Source organism: Zootoca vivipara, chromosome 6 (genome assembly GCF_963506605.1).
Source record: "Zootoca vivipara chromosome 6, rZooViv1.1, whole genome shotgun sequence".
In the NCBI taxonomy this organism is placed as follows: domain Eukaryota; kingdom Metazoa; phylum Chordata; class Lepidosauria; order Squamata; family Lacertidae; genus Zootoca; species Zootoca vivipara.
In genome coordinates this window covers 6,575,651-6,598,542 of record NC_083281.1, presented here as the reverse complement: position 1 = coordinate 6,598,542, position 22,892 = coordinate 6,575,651, and the positions used below count along the sequence as shown (strand labels likewise).

Genomic DNA, 22,892 nt, shown 5'->3' with positions numbered 1-22,892 from the left:
TTCCCATAGGAATGCATTGAAATTCAATTAATGCGTTCCTATGGGCAAAAAAAAAATTTCAAAAAAAATTCAATGCATTCCTATGGGATTCGCTAGACGAATTTTTCCGTTATAAGAAAAGACCCATGGAACGAATTAAATTCGTCTAGCGAGGCACCACTGTATTTATATATACCCTGCTCATCTGGCTGATGATGGGAAGGCGTTCCACAGGGAGGGTGCCACTACTGAGAGGGCCCTCTGCCTGATTCCCCAGGTGCCCCAGCAGTTCCTTATTGCCCCCCCCCACTTACCTGTTTTTGATGAACGACGGGAAATAGTGACAAGGCATCCAGAATGCATAGCAGAGGGCGATTGCCCAAAGGATCGAGAGCTCGTCCAGCATCTGCCCTGCGTAGCTGAGAGTCATATGGAAGTAGCCGGAGAACAGGCCTGCAGGAGGAGAAGAGGGGGATGTTGCTTGGCGCCTTCTGCACTCAAAGCAGGTTCTCTCCCACTGGGCTGCGGCTGGTCCTTTCTTTAGGGGGTCAGGCTAGATGGCCCACGAGGTCCCATGCAACTCTACAGTTCTATGAGTCCGTAACTTTAGGCTCTGGGCTGCCAGGGCTCCCAGAAGAGTAATAGAATCACCGAATTGTAGAGTTGGAAGGGACCCCGAGGGCTAAACGTCATGGGTGCTTTAGCTGAGATTCCTGCGTGGCAAGGGGTTGGACTAGATGATCCTTGGAGTTCCCTCCATACTCTACAGTTCTAGGATTCTAACCCTCTGCAATGCAGGAATCTTGGCTAGAGCATCTCTGACAGATGGCCATCCAACCTCTGCTTAAAAACATCCAAGGAAGGAGAGCCTGGCACCTTCCGAGAGAGACAGTTTCCACTGTTGAAAGGCTTATGTTTAGTCTGAATCAGTGCAGGATTTACAAATAAGCTAAACAAGCTATAGCTTAGGGCCCCACTCTCTTGTCCCCCCCCAAAAATTTTTTCACTATCTATATAAAAATGTAAATGTCAGTTTGTACATGACCCAAAATCTCCGAAAGTGCTTGCCCGATTGCCTTGAAATTTTGACACAACATTGCATATGAATATGCGAGTGTTTGCATATACTTAGATTATATAGATGTCACACCTGTGACAGGTAAAAACATGATTTGGTGGGGAAATAGCGCCTCTGTTGGACGTCAAAGCAACAGACGCTATAGTAATTCTTTACCCCCAGGAGGCCACGGGGAACGAGGTGCCATCGTTCCGACGCAAGCATGCAGAGGGTACTGGGAGCGGGTGGCCGGCGGCTCCTTCTGGGAAAGCACGGGTGGGATCCTCTCCCTCCACCGCCAGCGTTTCAGCTCTCCCCACCGCCTTCGACATGTTAGCCTTCACTAAGGACCTACAGCTGGACCGCCTGCCCCCTCGCCCGCCGGAATCCACCAGGGGAACCGGGCAGACCTTCTCCAACATGTCCATACAGTATGCGAGGGGGAGATGGGGGGCTTGGGGTGGAGGGTGGCGTCACGCGGGGGGAATATACGTCACCCGCTGGGGCGACAGAGGGAGGGATGCTGTTACATCATGCGTCTGTCCTGGGAAACGGGGGCCCTGACGGAGCCACAGCAACGCGTGGCCGGGGACAGCTAGTTAATATATAAAAAAAGGTAAAGGACCCCTGAAAGTTAAGTCCACTTGCAAACAACTCTGGGGTTGCGGCGCTCATCTCGCTTTACTGGCCGAGGAAGCCGGCAATTGTCTGCAGACAGGTTTTCCGGGTCATGTGGCCGGCATGACTAAGCCGCACAGAAACACTGTTTACCTTTCCGCTGGAGCGGTACCTATTTATCTACTTACACTTTGACGTGCTTTCGAACTGCTAGGTTGGCAGGAGCTGGGACAGAGCGACGGGAGCTCCCCCCCGTCACGGGGATTCGAACAGCCAACCTTCTGATCGGCAAGCCCAGAGGCTCAGTGGTTTAGACCACAGCGCCACCCCCATCCCATTAATTAATATACAGTGGTACCTCTACTTACGAATTTAATGCGTTCCGAATGCACATTCAAAAAAAATTGTAAGTGGAATCCCATAGGAATGCATTGGGAGAAAAAATTGGTAAGTAGAAGCAACCCTATCTAAAAATTCGTAAGTAGAAAAAATCCTATCTAAACCGCATCCAAGATGGCGGACAGAGCTCCATTCGTAAGTAGAAATATTCATAGTTATTCGTAAGTAGAGGTACCACTGTACTTCTTCTTAATTGTATTTCAGTTCAACAATTACTTTGATAAAAATGCATATTTTGTTATGTGCAAATGGCTTGAGATACCTATTAGGTCCAAAAATTACCATATAGCATATATTCAACACAAAAAAGAGTGACAATTTGTTGTTGACAAGAGCCCCATTACCTTCAGTAGCTTAGGGCCTCATCAAACCTAATTCCGGCCCCGGTCTGAATCCTTTATTGAAACTTGAAGCCTTTGGTTCGAGTCCTGCCCTCCGGAGAAGGAGAAAACAAGCTTGTTCCCTCTTCCGTGTGACAGCCCTTGAGATATTTGAAGGTGGCTATCATATACAATGGTACCTCTAGTTACAAACGTAATTCGTTCCGGAGGTCTGTTCTTAACCTGAAACCCTTCTTAACTAGAGGCGTGCTTTCGCTAGCACACGATTTCCATTCTCATCCTGGGGCAAAGTTCTCAACTCGAGGTAACTCTTCCAGGTTAGCGGAAGAGTTGCACATAAAGAGTGCAACTTGGTCTGAGATCATCTTGGTCTGCTAAAACTAAAAGAATGGACTTCCTCTATAAGTTAAGTTTTCTAATTCTACCATTTCATCTGAAATTCCTGCTATTGTTGGCATTGTTCTGTCTCTCCGTTTCTGGGCATATATCAAAACAAAATAAAAAAATAACTGTATCTGAAGAAGTGTGCATGCACACGAAAGCTCATACCAATGACAAACTTAGTTGGTTTCTAAGGTGCTACTGGAAGGATTTTTTTTCCGACTAAGGCAGAGCAACACGGCTACCTACCTGTAAAGGTAAAGGTACCCCTGACCATTAGGTCCAGTCGCGGACGACTCTGGGGTTGTGGCACTCATCTCGCTCTATAGGCCAAGGGAGCCGGCATTTGTACGCAGACAGCTTCTGGGTCATGTGGCCAGCATGACAAAGCTGCTTCTGGTGAACCAGAGCAGCGCACGAAAATGCCGTTTACCTTACCTACATCTACTTGCACTTGACGTGCTTTTGAACTGCTAGGTTGGCAGAAGCAGGGACCAAGCAGCGGGAGCTCACCCCGTCACAGGGATTCGAACCGCCGACCTTCTGATCGGCAAGCCCTAGGCTCTGTAGGGTCACCCGCGACCCTCCTACCTGTAACTGGGCATATATCATTCGGGATGCCATGATTGCGTAAATAAATAAATTCTTTTGATCTGAGGGGACAATCCCTTCCCAAAACGGGCACGATTCTGATTCCCCCACAGAACATACCAATCAATGTTGACATGATAGTAAGACCCGGGATGGGAATTGGTCGGTACTGGATATACTGCGTGTTCAGGAACATCAGCATCGGAGGCAGGATGAAGAAACCAACATTGCTGATCTGCAAAAGAGCAGCGAACAAGGTGAGAGTGTTCTTGTTGTTATCATTTTTACCGTGTAATTTGGAACGTCCCGCACTTTGAATCACTTGATTGCAACCATCAACTTCAAAAAAAGAGCAAAAAAACAACAACTACCCCATTATTACGGAATCAGTGCTTTTTCCCCTTAAAAAAATGTTTGGAGGTACTCTCATTTTGACTCAAGAAAATCCGGTCATCTTCTTATAACTCTTTTGGGCCTATCCACACCACACATTGAAATAAATACTTTACCTTGAAGAATCTTGGGAGCTGCAGCTTGCTCTGTGTATACTACAACTCCCATGATTCCTTTGGAGGAACACTTTAAAAGCATTTCACAAATTACGGGATGGATGTAACGAGCCACTTGCCCAGTGTGGGCACCACTATCCTAATTAGGGCTGTGATCCTAAATGCCCTCATTCCCCGAGTCCCTATCATGGGAAAATAAATTGAAAATATTATGATATTAATATAAGCCCCACGGAGATTCGCAGAGTCAGGACGCAACTCCAAGTGGCCACAACACTCCCCTCGGTTCCCCAAGCCTCTGCACAGAACCGCCGACTCGATCCTCGCTTTCATATTTCCGGGATTGCTGTGGAGGTGTGAGAGGCACAAGTTCAGGCTGGGCGAAGTGAGCTCATTTGGGATGCTTGCCAACTATTCCCACAAGTTCCTCTCCCTCGGCTGGGAACGGGGCCGAAGGTGGAACTGGGAGCGAAGGCGCCGCTTCCTAGCCCTGCCCTCACAAAGTCCTCGCAGAATCGTGGTGGAGGAAGGTACCCGGGAAGGCATCTAGTCTGACCCCGTTGCTCAGGGCAGGAGAGTAACTGCCACACCCCTGGCTGCTGCTGCTTCTCCTGCTTAGCTTCCTTGCCGTTCCCACACATTGCTTCTAAATCAGGCATCCCCAAACTTTGGCCCTCCAGATGTTTTGGACTACAATTCCCATCTTCCCCTACCACTGGTCCTGTTAGCTAGGGATCATGAGAGTTGTAGGCTTCCCTCTCTTCGCTATTCCTCAAACTCCCTACTTCCCAGCTCGTCCCCTCCTCTGATAACAACAACAACAACAACAACAACAATTTATTATTTGTACCTCGCCCATCCGGCTGCGTTTCCCCAGCCACTCTGGGCAGCTTCCAACAAAGATTTAAAATACATTAACATGTCACACATTAAAAACTTCCCTGAACAGAGCTGCCTTCAGATGTCTTCTGAATGTCAGGTAGTTATTTATTTCTTTGACATCTGATGGGAGGGCGTTCCACAGTGCAGGCGCCACCGTCGAGAAGGCCCTCTGGCTTGTTCCCTGTAATTTCGCTTCTCGCAGGGAGGGAACCGCCAGAAGACTCTTGGAGTTGGACTTCAGTGTCTGGGCAGAACGATGGGGGTAGAGATTCTTCTTCAGGTATACTGGACTGAGGCCGTTTAAGACTTTAAAGGTCAGCAACAACACTTTGAATTGTGCTCGGAAACGTCCTGGGAGCCAATGGAAGTCTTTCAGGACCGGTGTTATGTGGTCTCGGCGACCGCTCCGAGTCACCAGTCTAGCTGCCGCATTCTGGATTAGTTGCAGTTTCCAGGTCACCTTCAAAGGTAGCCCCACGTAGAGCGCATTGCAGTAGTCCAAGCGGGAGATAACTAGAGCATGCACCACTCTGGAGAGACAGCTGGGCTCCATTAAAAATGGCTTCTCCGTGCAAACCAGGAAGTGACCTCTCCAGAAGACAATGGAACAACTCTCCTTTTCTTATCTCTGTGGCTGTGATCTCCTCGGTGACGCGGTTGAAGGCGCATGTGTATGCCGTCTGATTCTCAGCCTCCCACCCCACCAACCCTCTGCGCATCGCCGGGTCCTGGCAACCCCGCTAGGCCACGTTGACACATCACAACACTACAGTTCCCAGCACCCTTAACTCATCCCAGCTCCATTTCAAAAATAGATCCCATTAGAATTAGGGGGAAAGGGATACCAAGGTTATTATCAAACATCTTTTTTTAAAAAAAAATCGAAACAAAAACAATCTAAATAAAAGCACAAAACAAAAAACAAAACAAAAAGAGAGAGGGAGAGAGCGGGGAGCTAGAAAGATAGAGAGAATGTACAGGGGGGCCCATAAGAGAGGAAACAGAGAAAGAAGAAAAATAGAGAACTACTGATTCTCCCCACCCTTTCTCTACATATAAGCGTCTGTTGTTGTTTAGTCGTTTAGTCGTGTCCGACTCTTCGTGACCCCATGGACCATAGCACGCCAGGCACTCCTGTCTTGCACTGCCTCCCGCAGTTTGGTCAAACTCATGTTCGTAGCTTCGAGAACACTGTCCAACCATCTTGTCCTCTGTCGTCCCCTTCTCCTAGTGCCCTCAATCTTTCCCAACATCAGGGTCTTTTCCAAGGATTCTTCTCTTCTCATGAGGTGGCCAAAGTATTATATTACATATAAGCGTCTGGGGACTTCTAATTCAGTGTATCTGAAGAAGTGTGCATGCACACGAAAGCTCATACCAAAATAAAAACTTAGTTGGTCTTTAAGGTGCTGCCGGAAGGAATTTTTTAAATTTTGTACTGATTCTTTGTCCATCAGCTCGATATAAATGTTATTTAAACTTCCCACTCCAAGATAACACCCAGCAAAAACACTTTCTCTCAAGCAACATGTTCAAATATATAAAAGGATGTCATATGGAGGAGGGAGAAAGATTATTTTCTGCTGCTCCAGAGAAGCGGACACGGAGCAATGGATTCAAACTACAAGAAAGAAGAGTCCACCTAAACATTAGGAAGAACTTCCTGACAATAAGAGCTGTTCGACAGTGGAATTTGCTGCCAAGGAGTGTGGTGGAGTCTCCTTCTTTGGAGGTCTTTAAGCAGAGGCTTGACAGCCATCTGTCAGGAATGCTTTGATGGTGTTTCCTGCTTGGCAGGGGGTTGGACTGGATGGCCTTTGTGGTCTCTTCCAACTCTATGATTCTATGATTCTAATATTACCGTTGGTCCTCAAGCCCGGTGTCGTAAGTGCCATTTTCTTTTTTCCACGCAAATTGGTTCCCAATCTTTAGTAAATGCTTCGTGTGACTTTTCTCTGGTTAAACATGTCAGCACATGACCGTTCCCTTGTTATCTGCTTTGGGGTGGGGGGTTGGGGGTGCGGTGGAGATGCTTCAGATGTGCTCTGCTGTGCGCCTGCAGCCTAAAGGCGAGATCACACAAGGGGGGGTGAAGTCAGGGGCTTCTGGAGACCCTGCCCCTTTTCTGCCTCCCCAAGCCCTGCCGTGGGGCAGACGCCAGCCAGCCAGCTAGAGAAGCTGAGCCGGTAGAGCCGGTTTGCTTTCTGGATCCCGGTGAAGGTGTGTGGGTGGTCAGCTGCTTAAATGGGTGCCCCACTTTCTCCGCGCCAGGAGAAGCCGTTCTGAAAGAAACAACACCACACCCTCCTCCCTCTTTGGCATCAAGCCAGAATTTGGGGCTTCGGGACTGAGGGAGAAGGAAGCTTCTTCACCTCTAATGCACCCTTAAGATAAGATAAGATATCTTTATTGTCATTGTCCCCTTGCGGGAACAACGAAATTACTCGGTTGCTACATCCACTCCGATAAAGCATTCCGCATAATCCAAAATTACAAAAACCTAATTAAAAACAGTAGATATAATACAAAATAACAAGTAAAATAAGATGACTTCAAAGTCCAGACTTTCCATTTAAGGCCAAAATCGCTCTAGAGAAGAAACTGTTCCTGAGACGGCTCGTTCTTGCAATACTTCCCATGATCTTCCCAGAGCCTGGCGCGGAATTTGCAATCGGAATATTCAGTCTGTGCAGGAAGAGGTCCGCGTGTGGTTGGGTGCAATGTGCAACTGGTCCAGATTCGAGCTGTAAATGGCCACGACGACTCGGGGCCCAGGAAACTTCCAGCTTAAACCAAGCATAGGCAAACTCCGGCCCTCCAGATGTTTGGGACTACAATTTCCATCATCCCTAGCTAACAGGACCAGTGGTCGGGGATGATGGGAATTGTAGTCCCAAAATCGGGGGGGGGGCGCAGTTTGCCTATGCCTGGCTTAAACCTTCAATTTAGTTGGAATCTCCTTCCTTGTACAGTGGTACCTCGGGTTACAAACGCTTCAGGTTACAAACTCCGCTAACCCAGAAATAGTACCTCAGGTTAAGAACTTTGCTTCAGGATGAGAACAGAAATCGTGCTCCGACGGCACAGTGGCAGCAGGAGGCCCCATTAGCTAAAGTGGTGCTTCAGGTTAAGAACAGTTTCAGGTTAAGAACGGACCTCCGGAATGAATTAAGTTCTTAACCAGAGGTACCTCTGTAACGTCAAGTCCTCCCCTCCAGAGCAGGAGACAACAAGCATGCTCCTCCCACTTCCATGTGACAGCCCTTGAGCTATTTGAAGAGGAGATATCATATCTCCCCTCCTCTTTTCCAGGCTAAACATGCCCAATGCCTTCAACCGTTCCTCATCAGACTTGGTTTCCAGGCCCTTGATCATCTCGGTCGCCCTCCTCTGCACACCTTCCAGCTTGTCAACATCCTTCTTAAACTGTGGTGCCCTGAACTAGACACAGTATTCCAGGTGGGGTTTGACCAAGGCAAAATATAGTGGGACTATGATTTCCTTTGATCTGGACACTACGGTAGACTTCTGTTGATGCAGCCTAGAATAGCATTCATAGAATCATAGAATCGTAGAGTTGGAAGAGACCACAAGGGCCATCCAGTCCAACCCCCTGCCGAGCAGGAAACACCACCAAAGCATTCTTGACATATGGCTGTCAAGCCTCTGCTTAGAGACCTCCAAAGAAGGAGACTCCACCACACTCCTTGGTAGCAAATTCCACTGCCGAACAGCTCTTACTGTCAGGAAGCTCTTCCTAATGTTTAGGTGGAATCTTCTTTCTTGTAGTTTGAAGAAGATTTGCTTTTTTCACTGCTGCATCACACTGTAGACTCATGTTCAGACCCCCCCAGATCCTTTTCACATGTCTTGCTATTAAGCCAAGTGTCCCCCATCCTATATTTGTGCATCTGGTTCTTCCTGCCTAAGTGCAGAACCTGACATTTGTCCCTATTGAAATTCATTTTGTTAGCTTGCGCCCAGTTCTCCAATCTGTTACGGTCATTTTGAATTCTGATTCTGTCTACTGCGGCATTACCCTGTTTCCCTGAAAATAAGACATACCCATAAAATGAGCCGTAGCAGGATTTCTAAGCATTTGCAATATAAGCCATACCCCGAAAATAAGACATAGTGATACCGGTAGGTGCAGTTCTGGAGGGCGCCAAGGAAGAGGCAAGGCTGGATGTGTAATTAAAAAAATAAGACATCCCCTGAAAATAAGCCATAGTGTGTCTTCTTGAGGAAAAATAAATATAAGACAGTGTCTTATTTTCGGGGAAACACGGTAGCTACCCCTCCCAGTTTGGTGTCACCTGCAAATTTGACGAGCGTCTCCTCAATTCTTCACCCAAGTCATTTATAAAGACGTTGAACAACAACGGGCCCAGGACAGAACCCTGTGGCACCCCACTTGTCACTTTTTCCCAGGATGACGACGAACACTTTGGGTTTGTGTTATTTACTGAGCTTCGATTCCTAGAACAATAGACAGGTAGGATCCTAGAAGGCAGCAACCTGATTGGTCTGCAGGAGCCGCCCAATCCGGCTCCAGGAGGAAGTGAATCAGCAACTGGATTGGCCTGCAGGAACAGTCCAATCAGGCTCCAGGAGGGGAGTTGAATCAGCCAATCACATGGGACCCATTGTGTAAATAATGTATATATAGCCAGGGGTTTGGGGGGAAAGCACTCACTCACTGTTTACCATGAGCTGAAAAAAAGAGCATTAAATCAACACTCAACTCCGAGTATATTTCAGTTCAGTTTGGTCAGTCGATCAGCTACAAATCCACCTAACCGTTATCTCGTTCAACCCACATTTTGCCAGCTTCCTCGCGAGAATATCATGGGGGCACTTTGTCAAAAGCCTGAATGAAACCGAGATATTATCTGGAAGAATACATGTCGTGCTTCTGAGGGCTGCTTCACAAACTTGGTTCCTCCTCGTACAGCCCGCAAAAGCAACTCTGATGCCCAGATGGAACCCTGATTTATTTATTTTTCATTTGTGAGGGAGCATCTGAAAATTCGGACCTCCTTGACTAGATCAGTGTTTCTCAACCTTTTTTGGGCCACGGCACACTTGTTCCATGAAAAAAATCACGAGGCACACCACCATTAAAAAAGTTAAAAAATTTAACTCTGTGCCGCCCTATATTGACTATAGGAAGGAGGAAATTAATCTCCCTCCCGCCGCCCCATGGGAGGGGAGAAGCCTTCAGACCCCCAATTCTCCTCTCCCGCGGCCCGAAGTGGTACAGTCCAGGCAAGGCTCTGCCTGCCCCCGGATTACAAGGGCGCACGCACTTCCAGGGGAGCTGCGGGGCGGCTCAAAGGCGAAAGGTTACCTTGGCTGCTGCTTGCGAGTAATTCCGGACCGCGAAGCCCAGCGTCCGCCACGCAGCCATGGCAAAGGACGGGCGAAGGAGGCAGGGGAGGCGGAGCAACCTCGATGCGGCTTAAGGGGGGCCGGCGGCGGATCTGGAGCACGCCTCCCTAGGGGGCCTCCCTAGACTCTAAAACCACCCTCCAGTCGTTTGCACTGAGCTTTGGGAAAGAGGAGGATAAATATTGCTTTCCGGTGGGTCAGTGTTGCTTATTGGCGGCCGCCAGGCATGTGACAATGTAAATCGCCCTTCTCGTCGCCACACGTCGCGGCACACCAGCCAGCGTCTCGGTTGAGAAACGCTGGACTAGACCATAGCCAAGGTTGTCAGCACATTTTCGCCAGGTCCTGGTGAACAAGTACATTTTCTTTATTGATAAATAAATAAATAAGATGAAATAAATGATGGCAGACAGGAGGGAGGCTTACCGTGTTGTAGTATTCTGCAATGTACTCTGACTGTGCAAAATTCTCTTCGCACCAGTCTACTTCAGCACTTTGGTAGGCAAATATACTTGGCATGCTGGCAACACCTTTACAAAAAGAAGAAGAAGAAGAGGGGAGGTGGAACACAACACCTTAGTACATACAGAGGGTTTCAGTGGAGAAAAAGAACCTGCCTATCCAGCTTTTCCCAATCTCCTTCCTTCTGAAATATTGCAGCACACACTTTTGTACCTGGCGACGGCTCCGAGCTGGTGTGCAAGAATCTGCCAAAAAGATGCAAACAAAATGAAGGAACCTTATTCCACATGTGGTGGACTTGTCCCCAAATAAAAAAAATTGGGACATGATTTATGAGGAACTAAAAAAACATGCTAAAACATACATTCCTAAAGAAACCTGAAGATTTTTTTATTAGGCCTTTTAACAATAAGCATCTCAAATGAAAATTAAAGAGTGTTTCTTCATGCAACAACAGCACCCAGAATGTTAATTGCAAAATATTGGGGAAAGAAGTTAACACCAACAAGACACGAATGGCAATTAAAGTTGTGCCAGTACCTCGAACAAGCCAAAATGACAGAATTAATAAGAAATCACTCAGGTGACACGGTTAAAAAAGTATGGGATTGCTTTAAAAATTACCTGACAAAATATGCTTCCATTAACAGCACTTGGTTGTGCCTAGATTAATTTCACAGATATAAGGGAATTTTCTTTTTAATAACTGAATACAGATTACTTAGGGACGCGGGTGGCACTGTGGGTTAAACCACAGAGCCTTGGGCTTGCTGATCAGAAGGTCGGCGGTTCGAATCCCTGTGACGGGGTGAGTTCCTGTGGTTCAGTCCCAGCTCCTACCCACCTAGCAGTTCGAAAGCACGTCAAAGTGCAAGTAGATAAATAGGTACCACTGCGGCAGGAAGGTAAACGCCGTTTCCGTGTGCTGCTCTGGTTCGCCAGAAACGGCTTTGTCATGCTGGCCACATGACCCAGAAGCTGTACGCCGGCTCCCTCGGCCAGTAAAGCGAGATGAGCACCACAACCCCAGTGTCGCCCACGACTGGACCTAACGGTCAGGGGTCCCTTTACCTTTACAGATTACGTAAATGTAAGAGAAGTGTTGAAGCTGCAAAGAGAGGGAAGTCAATAAACATATAAGGGACTCAAACCAGTTTAGTGGAACAGAAAGAATGTGACTGTAAGGGGAGGAAAGAAAAGAAGGAATACCAAGGTAATTTTGTGTATAGAATATTCAAATTATGGTTTGTACTCCTCAAATAATTTTGTGTATTGGACAAATCTCTCTCCCCCCCCTTTTATATTTTTCTTTTAGGTATTTTCTTTTTGTGTGGGTGTAAGGATTAATTTATTCTCCCTTTTTTTGTAAATTTTAAAAACTCAATTGAGATTATTTAAAGGGCGGGGGGGAATCTGCCAAAAAGTTATGTCTAACTCTAACATCTGGCTACGAGCTACAATGGCTGTGTTCTCCTCCCTCTTCTGTAGGGAATGCTATGCCTCTGAATGACAGCTGCAAGTCTAAACCAGGGGTAGGCAACCTAAGGCCCGGGGGGCCAGATGCGGCCCAATCGCCTTCTCAATCCAGCCCGCGGACGGTCCGGGAATCAGCGTGTTTTATACATGAGTAGAATGTGTCCTTTTATTTGAAATGCATCTCTGGGTTATTTGTGGGGCATAGGAATTCGTTCATCCCCCCCCCTTCGAAATATAGTCCGCCCCACCCCCCAGGTTCTGAGCAGGCAATGAAATATCAGGACCGTGGGGGTGCCTGTTTCAGGTGGAAGCGGGTTCCTCCAAACTTTTATTCAGTGCCGGATTTATGTATAAGCTAAAGAAGCTATAGCTTAGGGCCCCACCCTCTTGGGGGCCCACAAAAAATGTAAAGGGGAAAAACTGGATGTACGTTTCAAAATAGAAGACAAAAAACAGAACCTGCATACAGCAACAGTGTTTTGTGTTGTGTAGGCTCCTAGGATGTAAGTCATGGGCCCCGCCTGCTAGCCTGCTCCCTAAAATATCACTGGTTTGCTCCTTTCTATATATAGGGTGCCTACATTCTGCATGGACTGCTTGCATGGCAACATGGGCAAATGGCTTGAGATACCTCTTAGGCCCATCAATTAGGTAAATGGACCCCTGATCATTAGGTCCAGTCACAGACGACTCTAGGGTTGCGGCGCTCATCTCACTTTGCTGGCCGAGGGAGCCGGTGTACAGCTTCTGGGTCATGTGGCCAGCATGACTAAGCCGCTTCTGGCGAACCAGAGCAGCGCACGGAAACGCCGTTTACCTTCCCGCCGGAGTGGTACCTATTTATCTACTTGCACTTTGATGTGCTTTCGAACTGCTAGGTTGGCAGGAGCAGGGACCAAGCAACGGGAGCTCACCCCGTTGCGTAGATTCGAACCGCTGACCTTCTGATCAGCAAACCCAAGGCTCTGTGGTTTAACCCACAGCGCCACCCGCGTCCCATAGGTCCATCAATTACCATCTAGCATATATTTGACACAAAAAACAGTGACAATTTGTTGTGGACAAAGGACAGCTGGACATATAAAGAGTCCCATTACCTTCAGTAGCTTAGGACCTCATCAAACCTCAATCCAGCCCTGCTTCTATTGCCGCTCCCTGAAAGCCTTTAGCTTGTGTCACAACTAAATGAAGCCCATGAGATAACCATGAGATGGTCAGAAGAGGAGTGCAGTGGTCTGGCCGGTTTATGAGGGGCAAAGCAGGTCCCAGGCTGCTTAAGGCTTGAACAGTAATGCCTTGAACTTAGCTTAGCTATAGACTGGTATCCAGCACAGATCTTTTAATACACGGATGCAGAAACATCCCCTCCCAGAGCCATGCAGGTGCTCATAGGGACAGAGAAATTTGACGGACGGAAGTGGCAGCAGGACGAGGAGGGGAATCTGTGTTAGAGGGTGTGTCCCATGGGCCTGGCGTGTCTCGGATCAAGCAGAGAAGAAGCAAGAGATGATTGAACCAGTGGGAACGGCGCCTCGGTCCAAGCAAAGGAATGACCAGGTGCTCAAAGTGAGCTCCTGGCTGTCCCTTCGAATCTTTATCTGTAGGAATGTAGAATCATAGAAGGTAGAGTTGGAAGGGGGAACTCAAAGGTCCTCTAGTCCAACCCCCTGCAACACAGGAATCTCAGCTGAAGCATTCCCGGCGGATGGCCACCTAACCTCACCTAACAAAGGTGAGCCCGCCACCTCCCGAGCGAGACCAAGCTGGAGGCGAGACCAAGCTGGAGCGAGACCAAGCTGTCTTGTGCAGAGTCTGAACCTTTGGTCCACCTAATTCAGAACTGTCTACACTGACTGACAGAGGCTCTCTGGGATTTCGGAGAGAAGTCTCTTCCACCTTCCGCTTGCAAGGAAAGGGCTCTCCCGCTGAGCTATGGCCCTACCCCAATTTGTACCCATCAATTTGTACGCCTGGCATTGCGTATGCCGTGATGAGCAGGGTGTGTAGCATAGGTGCCCAACTCCCTGGGGCGCTGGGGGCCGAAGCACCCACAAAATTCCCATGAAGGGGCCGGGCACCCACAAATTTCGGTACCAGGACCATGCACGCTGCATGGCACCCATGGCCTCTGGCACCCACAGTCGCGGGGCCAAGCTGGCACCCCTGGTGGGTGAGCATGGTTTGGGAAAAAGGTTTGCAGGCCAGGCTGGTAGTCTGGAGTTTCCTTACCCCTGGAATCGACGAAGACAAGCTGTTGTTTCAGATTACATATTCCTGGAATTATGCAAGGAGATCTCTCTCTCTCTCTCTCTCTCTCTCTCTCTCTCTCTCTCTCTCTCTCTCTCTCTCTCTCTCTCTCTCTCTCTCTGCATTGAGATAAGAGATTTTCCCATGCCTATTGCCTCCCTCTCAACAAGAATGAAGGCAGTGGGCAGGGGTGGCTGTAAACAAGTTTTGTAGAGCTAGCGAATCAAATTGGTGGCAATTCACATTTTATTGCCAAGCAGTCGGTTTCATTAGGCCAATTGCAAGGTGCTTAGGAGAGCAGGGCAGAGTTCGTACCTGCCCTGCTTGATGGGGAAGGAATTTGATTCCCTCCGCATTTAAAGGCAACTGCCCCTAGCCTGCGCTCTGCAGAATGATACACAAACCCGAGCACAGCCCTCTTTTGAAATCTGCCCTTCTCCGAATTTTGCCGTGCAATGATCCAGGCCAAGGGATGCGTCTAAAAATGCATATTCTGGGGTGAAAGCATGTGTGGAAATTAGTGAAAACAACATAGTACTGGTAGATCCATTGCGTTAATGCTTTGTGAAAATGTTCATACAGAGCAAAATTGCAAAGATTTGGAGAAAATTGTGCTGGTGAATTTTCACGAGGGAAAATAAAATGTCAAATTGATGTGGAAATGTGGAATTTAAGATGGGGGGAATCAGAAATTGAAATTGACTGATCTGAGACTGATAATGTGGGATGGAACACTGGGGCAGACAAGTCACAACAGTTCCTAGAGTGTCCACTAAGAGGAACCATAGCTGCCAAGTCTACCCTTTTCTCGCGAGGAAGCCTATTCAGCATAAGGGAATTTCCCTTTTAAAAAGGGAGAACTTGGCAGCTATGAGAGGAACTCACCTGGAGGGACACCTGACTAAGTTCAGTTCCTGTTCCTCCAGATATGCAGATGAGATGGATTAGCTGGCAGACAAAATCCCCTAGCCAGCAGCCATTCTCTCTCTTAGCGTTTTCTCCTTCAACGGGAACACATCTCCAGGAGAATCTCCAGTTAGGATGGTTCTCCCTCTTGGCCTGCTGCCAAGAGAGAGACCAGATGGAGCCTCACTTTACTAAGTAGTCTCCAGATGTACATATTTGTAACTTTTCTACGTAAGCCTGCCTTTCTGAGATTATGCTGTTAACTCAGGATGTCATGTGAGTAAGAGGGACAAAGGGGATTTGCCAGGAAGTATATTATTGAAGTATATTTGTTGCAGAGGTTCTAACAAACCTAACGCTCACGCTTTGCTGCGCACTAAAGGGGAATGTCACTCTGCTGATATTGGAAGCTTGCTAACACAAGCTTGGATAGGATCTATCTAATAATATATCCTAACCCACATCCCAAACATTCCCACAGATAACATCAACCCAGGAGAGATTGCAGTCATGCCTTAGCTGAGGGCTGAGCATCTATTTTCGCAACCTCCAATTGTCCTGTTTCCCTTCCAGCTGCCATGGCAGGGGACCACACGGCATGGTCTGTTTCCCAGGCTGTTGTAAGGTTGAAAACGACGGCGTCTGAAGCATGTTTTCAACCCTTGAAATGTATAATTTCAGAGAACCCTGCCGACTCAAGGAAATGTCCACCGGCTTGCCCCATTCTGGTCCTCGGGACACCAAATCCATATAGGACTCTGCTCTTCAAAAGGAAAACCCCCTGGGGGGGGCATTTCAAGTGCCGGAACAACGCCTTGTGCCCCAGCCCGTACCTGAGCCTCTGCTGAACCTGCGGGCCAGTGGGCGTTGCAACCTCCCAAGTGGGATAGCTCGGTCGATAGAGCATGCTTCATCTCAGGCTCGTGGGTTCGAGCCCCGCGTGGGGTGAAAATATTCCTGTATTGCAAAGGGGTCGGACTTTGCAATCCCTCCCAACTCTACAATTCTTTTTTAAAAGAATCTTATTGTTCATTTGATTTTTCAAAGGTTTTAACAAATGGACAACACCTACAGCAGGCATATCCAACAGATAGATCGTGATCTACCGGTAGATCACTGGACGTCTGCAGTAGATCACCGGTAGATCATTGGCTCCCCCCCCCAAAAGCTGAACAACTGTGGCTCCCCTAAAAAAAAGCTCAACATTTTACCTCCTCCCTGAAGAAACTCAACAACTTTGACCCGAACCCCAAAAAAGGGGGTAGATCACTGCCAGTTTTTTACACTGAGTAGATTGCAATCTCTTGGGAGTTGGCCACCCCTGACCTACAGTATTTCGTTCACACATTTGCGGACTCCTTGGAGGTTTCTAAGCAGAGGTCGGGCGGCCATCTGTCATGGATGTTTGAGTTGAGATTCCTGTATTGCAGAGGGTTGGACTAGTTGACCACTGGGGTACCTTCCAACTCTACGATTCTGTGCTTCCATGATTCTTTCTTACTTCCCACCCTGAAGGTTTTATTCTTATCCTTTATTGCTGCATTCTACTCGTCGCTAACTCCATCTTATTGTTTTTGCTCCGCTGCTCATATCTCAAACCCTGCTCGCGATTTCATACTGCATACCCTCCGGCATTTTTCCGATGAAAACGGGGGGGATGCACCCGTGTTTTAGAGTAAAGGGAACTGCTAGTACCATGTCAGAATTCTGGTCACCTGGAAATGAGTTAAACCGACTGGCCTGGGACACTACAGGAGGCCACACTTTTTGTTTTTGTTTTAACTATATATTTGTGGTTTTACCTTCTGAATGGCCCTGAGATAATGTGATGAAAGGTGGTATAATAATAATAATAATAATAATAATTAATTTATACCCCCGCCCATCTTGCTGGGTTTCCCCAGCCACTCTGGGCGGCTTCCAACAAAAGATTAAAAATACATTAAAACATTAAGAACTTCCCTAAACAGGGCTGCCTTCAGATGTCTTCTAAACGTCAGGTAGTTGTTTATTTCTTTGTCATCTGATGGGAGGGCGTTCCACAGGGCGGGTGCCACCACCGAGAAGGCCCACTGTATATAATTATAATGCACTGCCCAAGCCAGCCATGTGGGTGGGCTATAAATATTAAAATTATAATTATATTTACCACCTTCCCTGCAACAAGTTCACCATCCCTGACCTCAAGGTGACGATGCAAGGTATTGTTCTTCGCATCTCAGATGAGTTGCGGAAGATTGATAGCTTTGCTGAAAGTGTAATAAAGAAAATTAGGTGCCGAAATCCAAACGGAGCAGAAAAAATCTATTTATGGTATGCGACCATGGCTGCGCAGATGTTATTGGCCCAGAGATAGAAAGAGGACAAAGTCCTGACCAGAGAAGAATGGCAGATGAAGCTGATGGATTTATGCCAAAATGGCAAAAATGACTGGAAGAATCAGAAAGAAGGAAGGCCAAAATTTTAATGGGGAAATGGATAACTTAGCTTGAAAACCATTGTAAGCAGTTAAAATTGTTGGTAGGATTTGGGATAACACTTGTAGTTTAATGGTGAATTTTGGATGTAAAGGTAAAGGGACCCCTGACCATTAGGTCCAGTCGTGACCGACTCTGGGGTTGCGGTGCTCATCTCGCATTATTGGCCAAGGTAGCCGGCGTATAGCTTCCAGGTCATGTGGCCAGCATGACAAAGCCGCTTCTGGCGAACCAGAGCAGCGCACGGAAACGCTGTTTACCTTCCGGCCAGAGCGGTACCTATTTATCTACTTGCACTTTTATGTGCTTTCAAACTGCTAGGTTGGCAGGAGCTGGGAATGAGCAACGGGAGCTCACCCCGTCGCAGGGGTTCAAACCGCCAACCTTCTGATCAGCAAGCCCTAGGCTCTGTGGTTTAACCCACAGCACCATCTGCGTCCCTTTATTTTGGATGTAACAGAGAGGGAAAAGATTTGGATTATTATAAAAGATGCAGGAGGAAAGGATTAATAATAGGGGAGGAGGGGAGTTTCTTTGGAATCTTGTTTTTATGTTGTGTGTTGTATGTTTGTGATTGTAAAATTTTAATTTGAAAAACCAAATAAATAATAAAAAAAAATTTTTAAAAGAAAATTGCCCAGTGTATTGGAGGGTGAGGGAAGACTTCAGAAAGACAAAATGTAGGAGAAACTGCTGGCAAATGGAGTTGGCTTATGCTAACCAGACATATAAGCCTTTGACAAAATCTGAGCTGAGAGTCTGAGCATTGCACCTGCAGGGGCATTCAGCCTGGAACAAACCCTCTTCTTCTTCTTCTTCTTCTTCTTCTTCTTCTTCTTCTTCTTCTTCTTCTTCTTCTTCTTCTTCTTCTTCTTCTTCTTCGTCTTCTTCTTCTTCTTCTTCTTCTTCTTCTTTGAAATAGTGTTTCCCAAAGTGGGCACCTGGGGGGGGCGGGAGAACCCACGGGTGCAAATGGGGAGCACTGAATAAAATTAAGGGGTCAGTAGAATCATAAAAGACAGCATCTTAAAAAAGCAGAGACATCACCTTGCCGACAAAGGTCCATATAGTTAAAGCTATGGTTTTCCCCCTTTGACTGTGTCGACCACAGCAAACTATGGCAAGTTCTTAAAGAAATGGGAGTGCCTGATCACCTCATCTGTCTCCTGAGAAATCTCTATGTGGGACAAGAAGCTACAGTTAGAACTGGATATGGAACAACTGATTGGTTCAAAATTGGGAAAGGAGTACGACAAGGTTGTATATTGTCTCCCTGCTTATTTAACTTATATGCAGAATTCATCATGCGAAAGGCTGAACTAGATGAATCCCAAGCCGGAATTAAGATTGCCGGAAGAAATATGAACAACCTCAGATATGCAGATGACACAGCCTTGATGGCAGAAAGTGAGGAGGAATTAAAGAACCTTTTAATGAGGGTGAAAGAGGAGAGCGCAAAATATGGTCTGAAGCTCAACATCAAAAAAAACCAAGATCATGGCCACTGGTCCCATCACCTCCTGGCAAATAGAAGGGGAAGAAATGGAGGCAGTGAGAGATTTTACTTTCTTGGGCTCCTTGATCACTGCAGATGGTGACAGCAGTCACGAAATTAAAAGACGCCTGCTTCTTGGGAGAAAAGCGATGACAAACCTAGACAGCATCTTAAAAAGCAGAGACATCACCTTGCTGACAAAGGTCCGTATAGTTAAAGCTATGGTTTTCCCAGTAGTGATGTATGGAAGTGAGAGCTGGACCATAAAGAAGGCTGATCGCCGAAGAATGGATGCTTTTGAATTATGGTGCTGGAGGAGACTCTTGAGAGTCCCATGGACTGCAAGAAGATCAAACCTATCCATTCTGAAGGAAATCAGCCCTGAGTGTTCACTGGAAGGACAGGTCCTGAAGCCGAGGCTCCAATACTTTGGCCACCTCATGAGAAGAGAAGACTCCCTGGAAACGACCCTGGTGCTGGGAAAGATTGAGGGCACTAGGAGAAGGGAAAGACAGAGGATGAGATGGTTGGACAGTGTTCTCGAAGCCACCAGCATGAGTCTGACCAAGCTGCGGGAGGCAGTGGAAGACAGGAGTGCCTGGCGTGCTCTGGTCCATGGGGTCACGAAGAGTCGGACACGACTAAACGACTAAACAACAACAACAGAAGCATAAAGGAAGAAGAAACTGTCTGTAGATTGAGAAACTGCCTGTGCATGTTTCATCTGTTGTGTAATGACGCTTACTGCCAGGTCAGGTGCAGCAGGCATTTGGCCTACAACTCCCATAATCCCTAAATAAGAGGACCAATGGTCAGGGATGATGGGAGTTGTAGTCCAAAACATCTGGAGGGCCAAAGTTTGGGGATGCCTGTCCTAGAATACCTATAAAAAATTCCTTCAGTAGCACCTTAAAGACCAACTAAGTTTTTATTTTGGTATGAGCTTTCGTGTGCATGCACACTTCTTCAGATACACTTGAAACAGAAGAGTCAGACCCTTATATATATATACAGAGGGTGGGTGGGAATGGGTGATGGACTGATGGGCTGATGGGAGTGGTAAACCTATAGATGGCTGTTAACGACTGCTGATGACTGCAATTGGTCCTGGGGGAAAAAAGAAAGGGCTGAGGCGCTAAAGAAAGCTTGATCATGCATAATGAGATAAGAATCCAATGTCTTTGTTCATCCCAGGTGGCTCCATGGTTTTAAGCTTGGTAATGAGTTCCAATTCAGCAACTTCTCTTTCCAGTCTGTTCCTGAAATGTTTCTGTAATTAAACAGCTGCTTTGAGATCTTGTATAGAATGTCCTGGGAGATTGAAGTGTTCTCCTACTGGTTTCTCTGTCTTGTGGTTCCTGATGTCAGATTTATGTCCATATATCCTTTGGCGTAGGGTTTGGCCTGTTTGTCCAATATAGAGAGCTGAAGGGCACTGTTGGCATTTGATGGCATACACAATGTTAGAAGATGAGCAATTAAATATCCCTGAGATGGTATGTTGCAATTAAATAGTCCTGAGATGGTATGTTGTTGAACATCCAACATACCATCTCAGGACTATTTAATTAAAACCATGCAGCCACCTGGGATGAACAAAGACATTGGAGTCTTATCTCATTATGCATGATCAAGCTTTCTTTAGCGCCTCAGCCCTTGCTTTTTCCCCCCAGGACCAATTGCAGTCATCAGCAGTCGTTAACAGCCACCTACATATTTACCACTCCCATCAGCCCACCAGCCCATCACCCATTCCCACCCCCCCACCCTCTGTATATACATAAGGGTCTGACTCTTCTGTTTCAAGTGTATCTGAAGAAGTGTGCATGCGCACGAAAGCTCATACCAAAATAAAAACTTAGTTGGTCTTTAAGGTGCTACTGAAGGAATTTTTTTATTTTGCTTCAACTCAGACCAACACGGCTACCTACCTGTAACTAGAATACCTATGTTCGCTTGCAATTTTAGCTGACATTTCTATTTTTGCAAAGCAATTTCTCCTAATACAATGACCGTTTTTGAGTGTTATTTTTACTAATATGCGGGGGTTGGACAGAGGACCCTCATGGTCTCTCCCAACTCTATGGGTCTATGCATTTTTACGTACAGTTTGCCCCGGTTTGTGCAATTTTTCAACAGGTTACTCGGAGGAGGAATTGCGTTGCAAAATTCAGAGAAGTGCAGATTTCAAAGGATGCCTGTGTTTCAGTTTGTGAAATATTTCGGACAGTAAAATTTGATAGGTTCATCTTTAAATGAAAACCCAATCAAATTTCTCTGCCACCTCAATAGCAGGTGGTATGGGAATGTGACTCTTAACAGCATACAGAGGTTACGGTAGTTTTTTTGTTTTGTTTTTAAGCAAATTGCTCATTTAACGTTTGAAACTCTTGCCTGAACTCGAGTCGGCTTCCAACTCTTTGAAAAGTTTCAAATTGCAATCAGGCAGTTCCACGCCTCCATCCTCTTAAATTCCAGCTTCCCGAAGCGCTGCGCTTTAGATTGTAAGCCTTTCGGGGCAGAGACCTGCCCTCTTGAACTTTGCGAAGATACAAGGAACAGCCGCAGAAGTGAGAATAAGTCGCATTTGATGAAGCCCGACCTTGGAGCTGACCCACTGAGAGCAACGGACTTTTGAGTTAATTCCTCTCATTCCAGTGGGTCTACTCTGAGCAAGGCAAGCGCAGCCCAAGAGCCTTGCAACTTCTAGAACGGGGAGTGTTTGAAAAGAACGTGCACCTTTCAAATCCAACCCTTGCTACGTAAAACCAGCATTCATCTGCCAATCCATCACCTGCCGAACACTCTCCATGCACATCGAGGAAGGAGCATCTTTCCGCAAAGCAATCACACACTGCTTTCCCCTGAGCATGTGCAGAACGACACAGAGTTTATGCAGAGAGCTGAAGCGGTAGAGAGGACCCCGGGGGGGCCTTGCAGGATTTCAGACAAAACAAGGCTTTCAGGTTACCCGCTTTTATAGATCTGGAATTCCTGGATTGAAGACGAGCCCTTCTGCTTACCTGGTGCGTCTCCGCTCCCTCCGCCGAAACTCCAGGTGTCAAAAGAGCTCTTGAAGGCGTTCCTGGGGTATCTCTTGCCGCTGCAACCTGCCTTGCCACCTGCTCTTCGCTAGGGAAGAACCAGCCAGGGGAAGTCAGGGTGGAAGCTGACAAGAGCAGCAAGCCGAGGGATGACTCTGGCTCAGGGAGAAGTCCCCACCCGGCTTCTATAACCTCTGCGAATCACAGGGCTGCAGGGGATTTAAATAAATCTGCATAGCCAGGCACAGCTTTGAGGGCAGGGGAGGGGCAGGATGGCAAAGGCACCGCGGCAGAGCCCTGAAGCTCTCTCTCACACACACACACAAACACATTTCGACATATGCCAAGCTTCTTATCGCCTCCCATCGAGCCTTTGCTCCCTCGCTTTGCGCACCTGTGTGTGTGCTTCCGTCTCAACACCTCTCCTTGCCTATTGGCTCAGTTGCCCCAAAGGCACAAGGGGCTCGCAGGGCCAGCGGTAGAAATGGGCAAGGCTGGCCACATGCCATGCTGCCCCTGCAGGGCCCAAACAAGCATTTTCCTCCAGAGATTCCCTGCCTCCTCCCCACCCACCCCCACTTTCCTCTGCGGTCTCGGCCGCTGCCTTTCGCCTGCCGCCCCCCGAGCGCAGAAGTTC

General features: G+C 47.3%; 1 protein-coding gene across 2 annotated transcripts in view; it reads right to left on the bottom strand.

The window, feature by feature from the left end:
* ACER1 (alkaline ceramidase 1) overlaps nucleotides 1–22,446 on the bottom strand; it is a 30,441-nt gene extending 7,995 nt beyond the window's left edge. Inside the window, exons 1-4 of one of the 2 annotated variants that reach the window (XM_035120319.2) lie at nucleotides 22,235–22,446; nucleotides 10,575–10,678; nucleotides 3,487–3,601; nucleotides 294–432 (exon numbers count right to left, since the gene is read on the bottom strand). In XM_035120319.2, coding sequence (XP_034976210.1) covers nucleotides 294–432; nucleotides 3,487–3,601; nucleotides 10,575–10,667 — 347 coding nt within the window. In that variant the 5' untranslated portion in view covers nucleotides 10,668–10,678; nucleotides 22,235–22,446. Of the gene's footprint in view, nucleotides 1–293; nucleotides 433–3,486; nucleotides 3,602–10,574; nucleotides 10,679–14,315; nucleotides 14,336–22,234 lie in introns of those variants that run through there. The other variant, XM_035120320.2, reaches the window with a different exon arrangement.
* Between the last annotated feature and the right edge of the window lie 446 nt (nucleotides 22,447–22,892).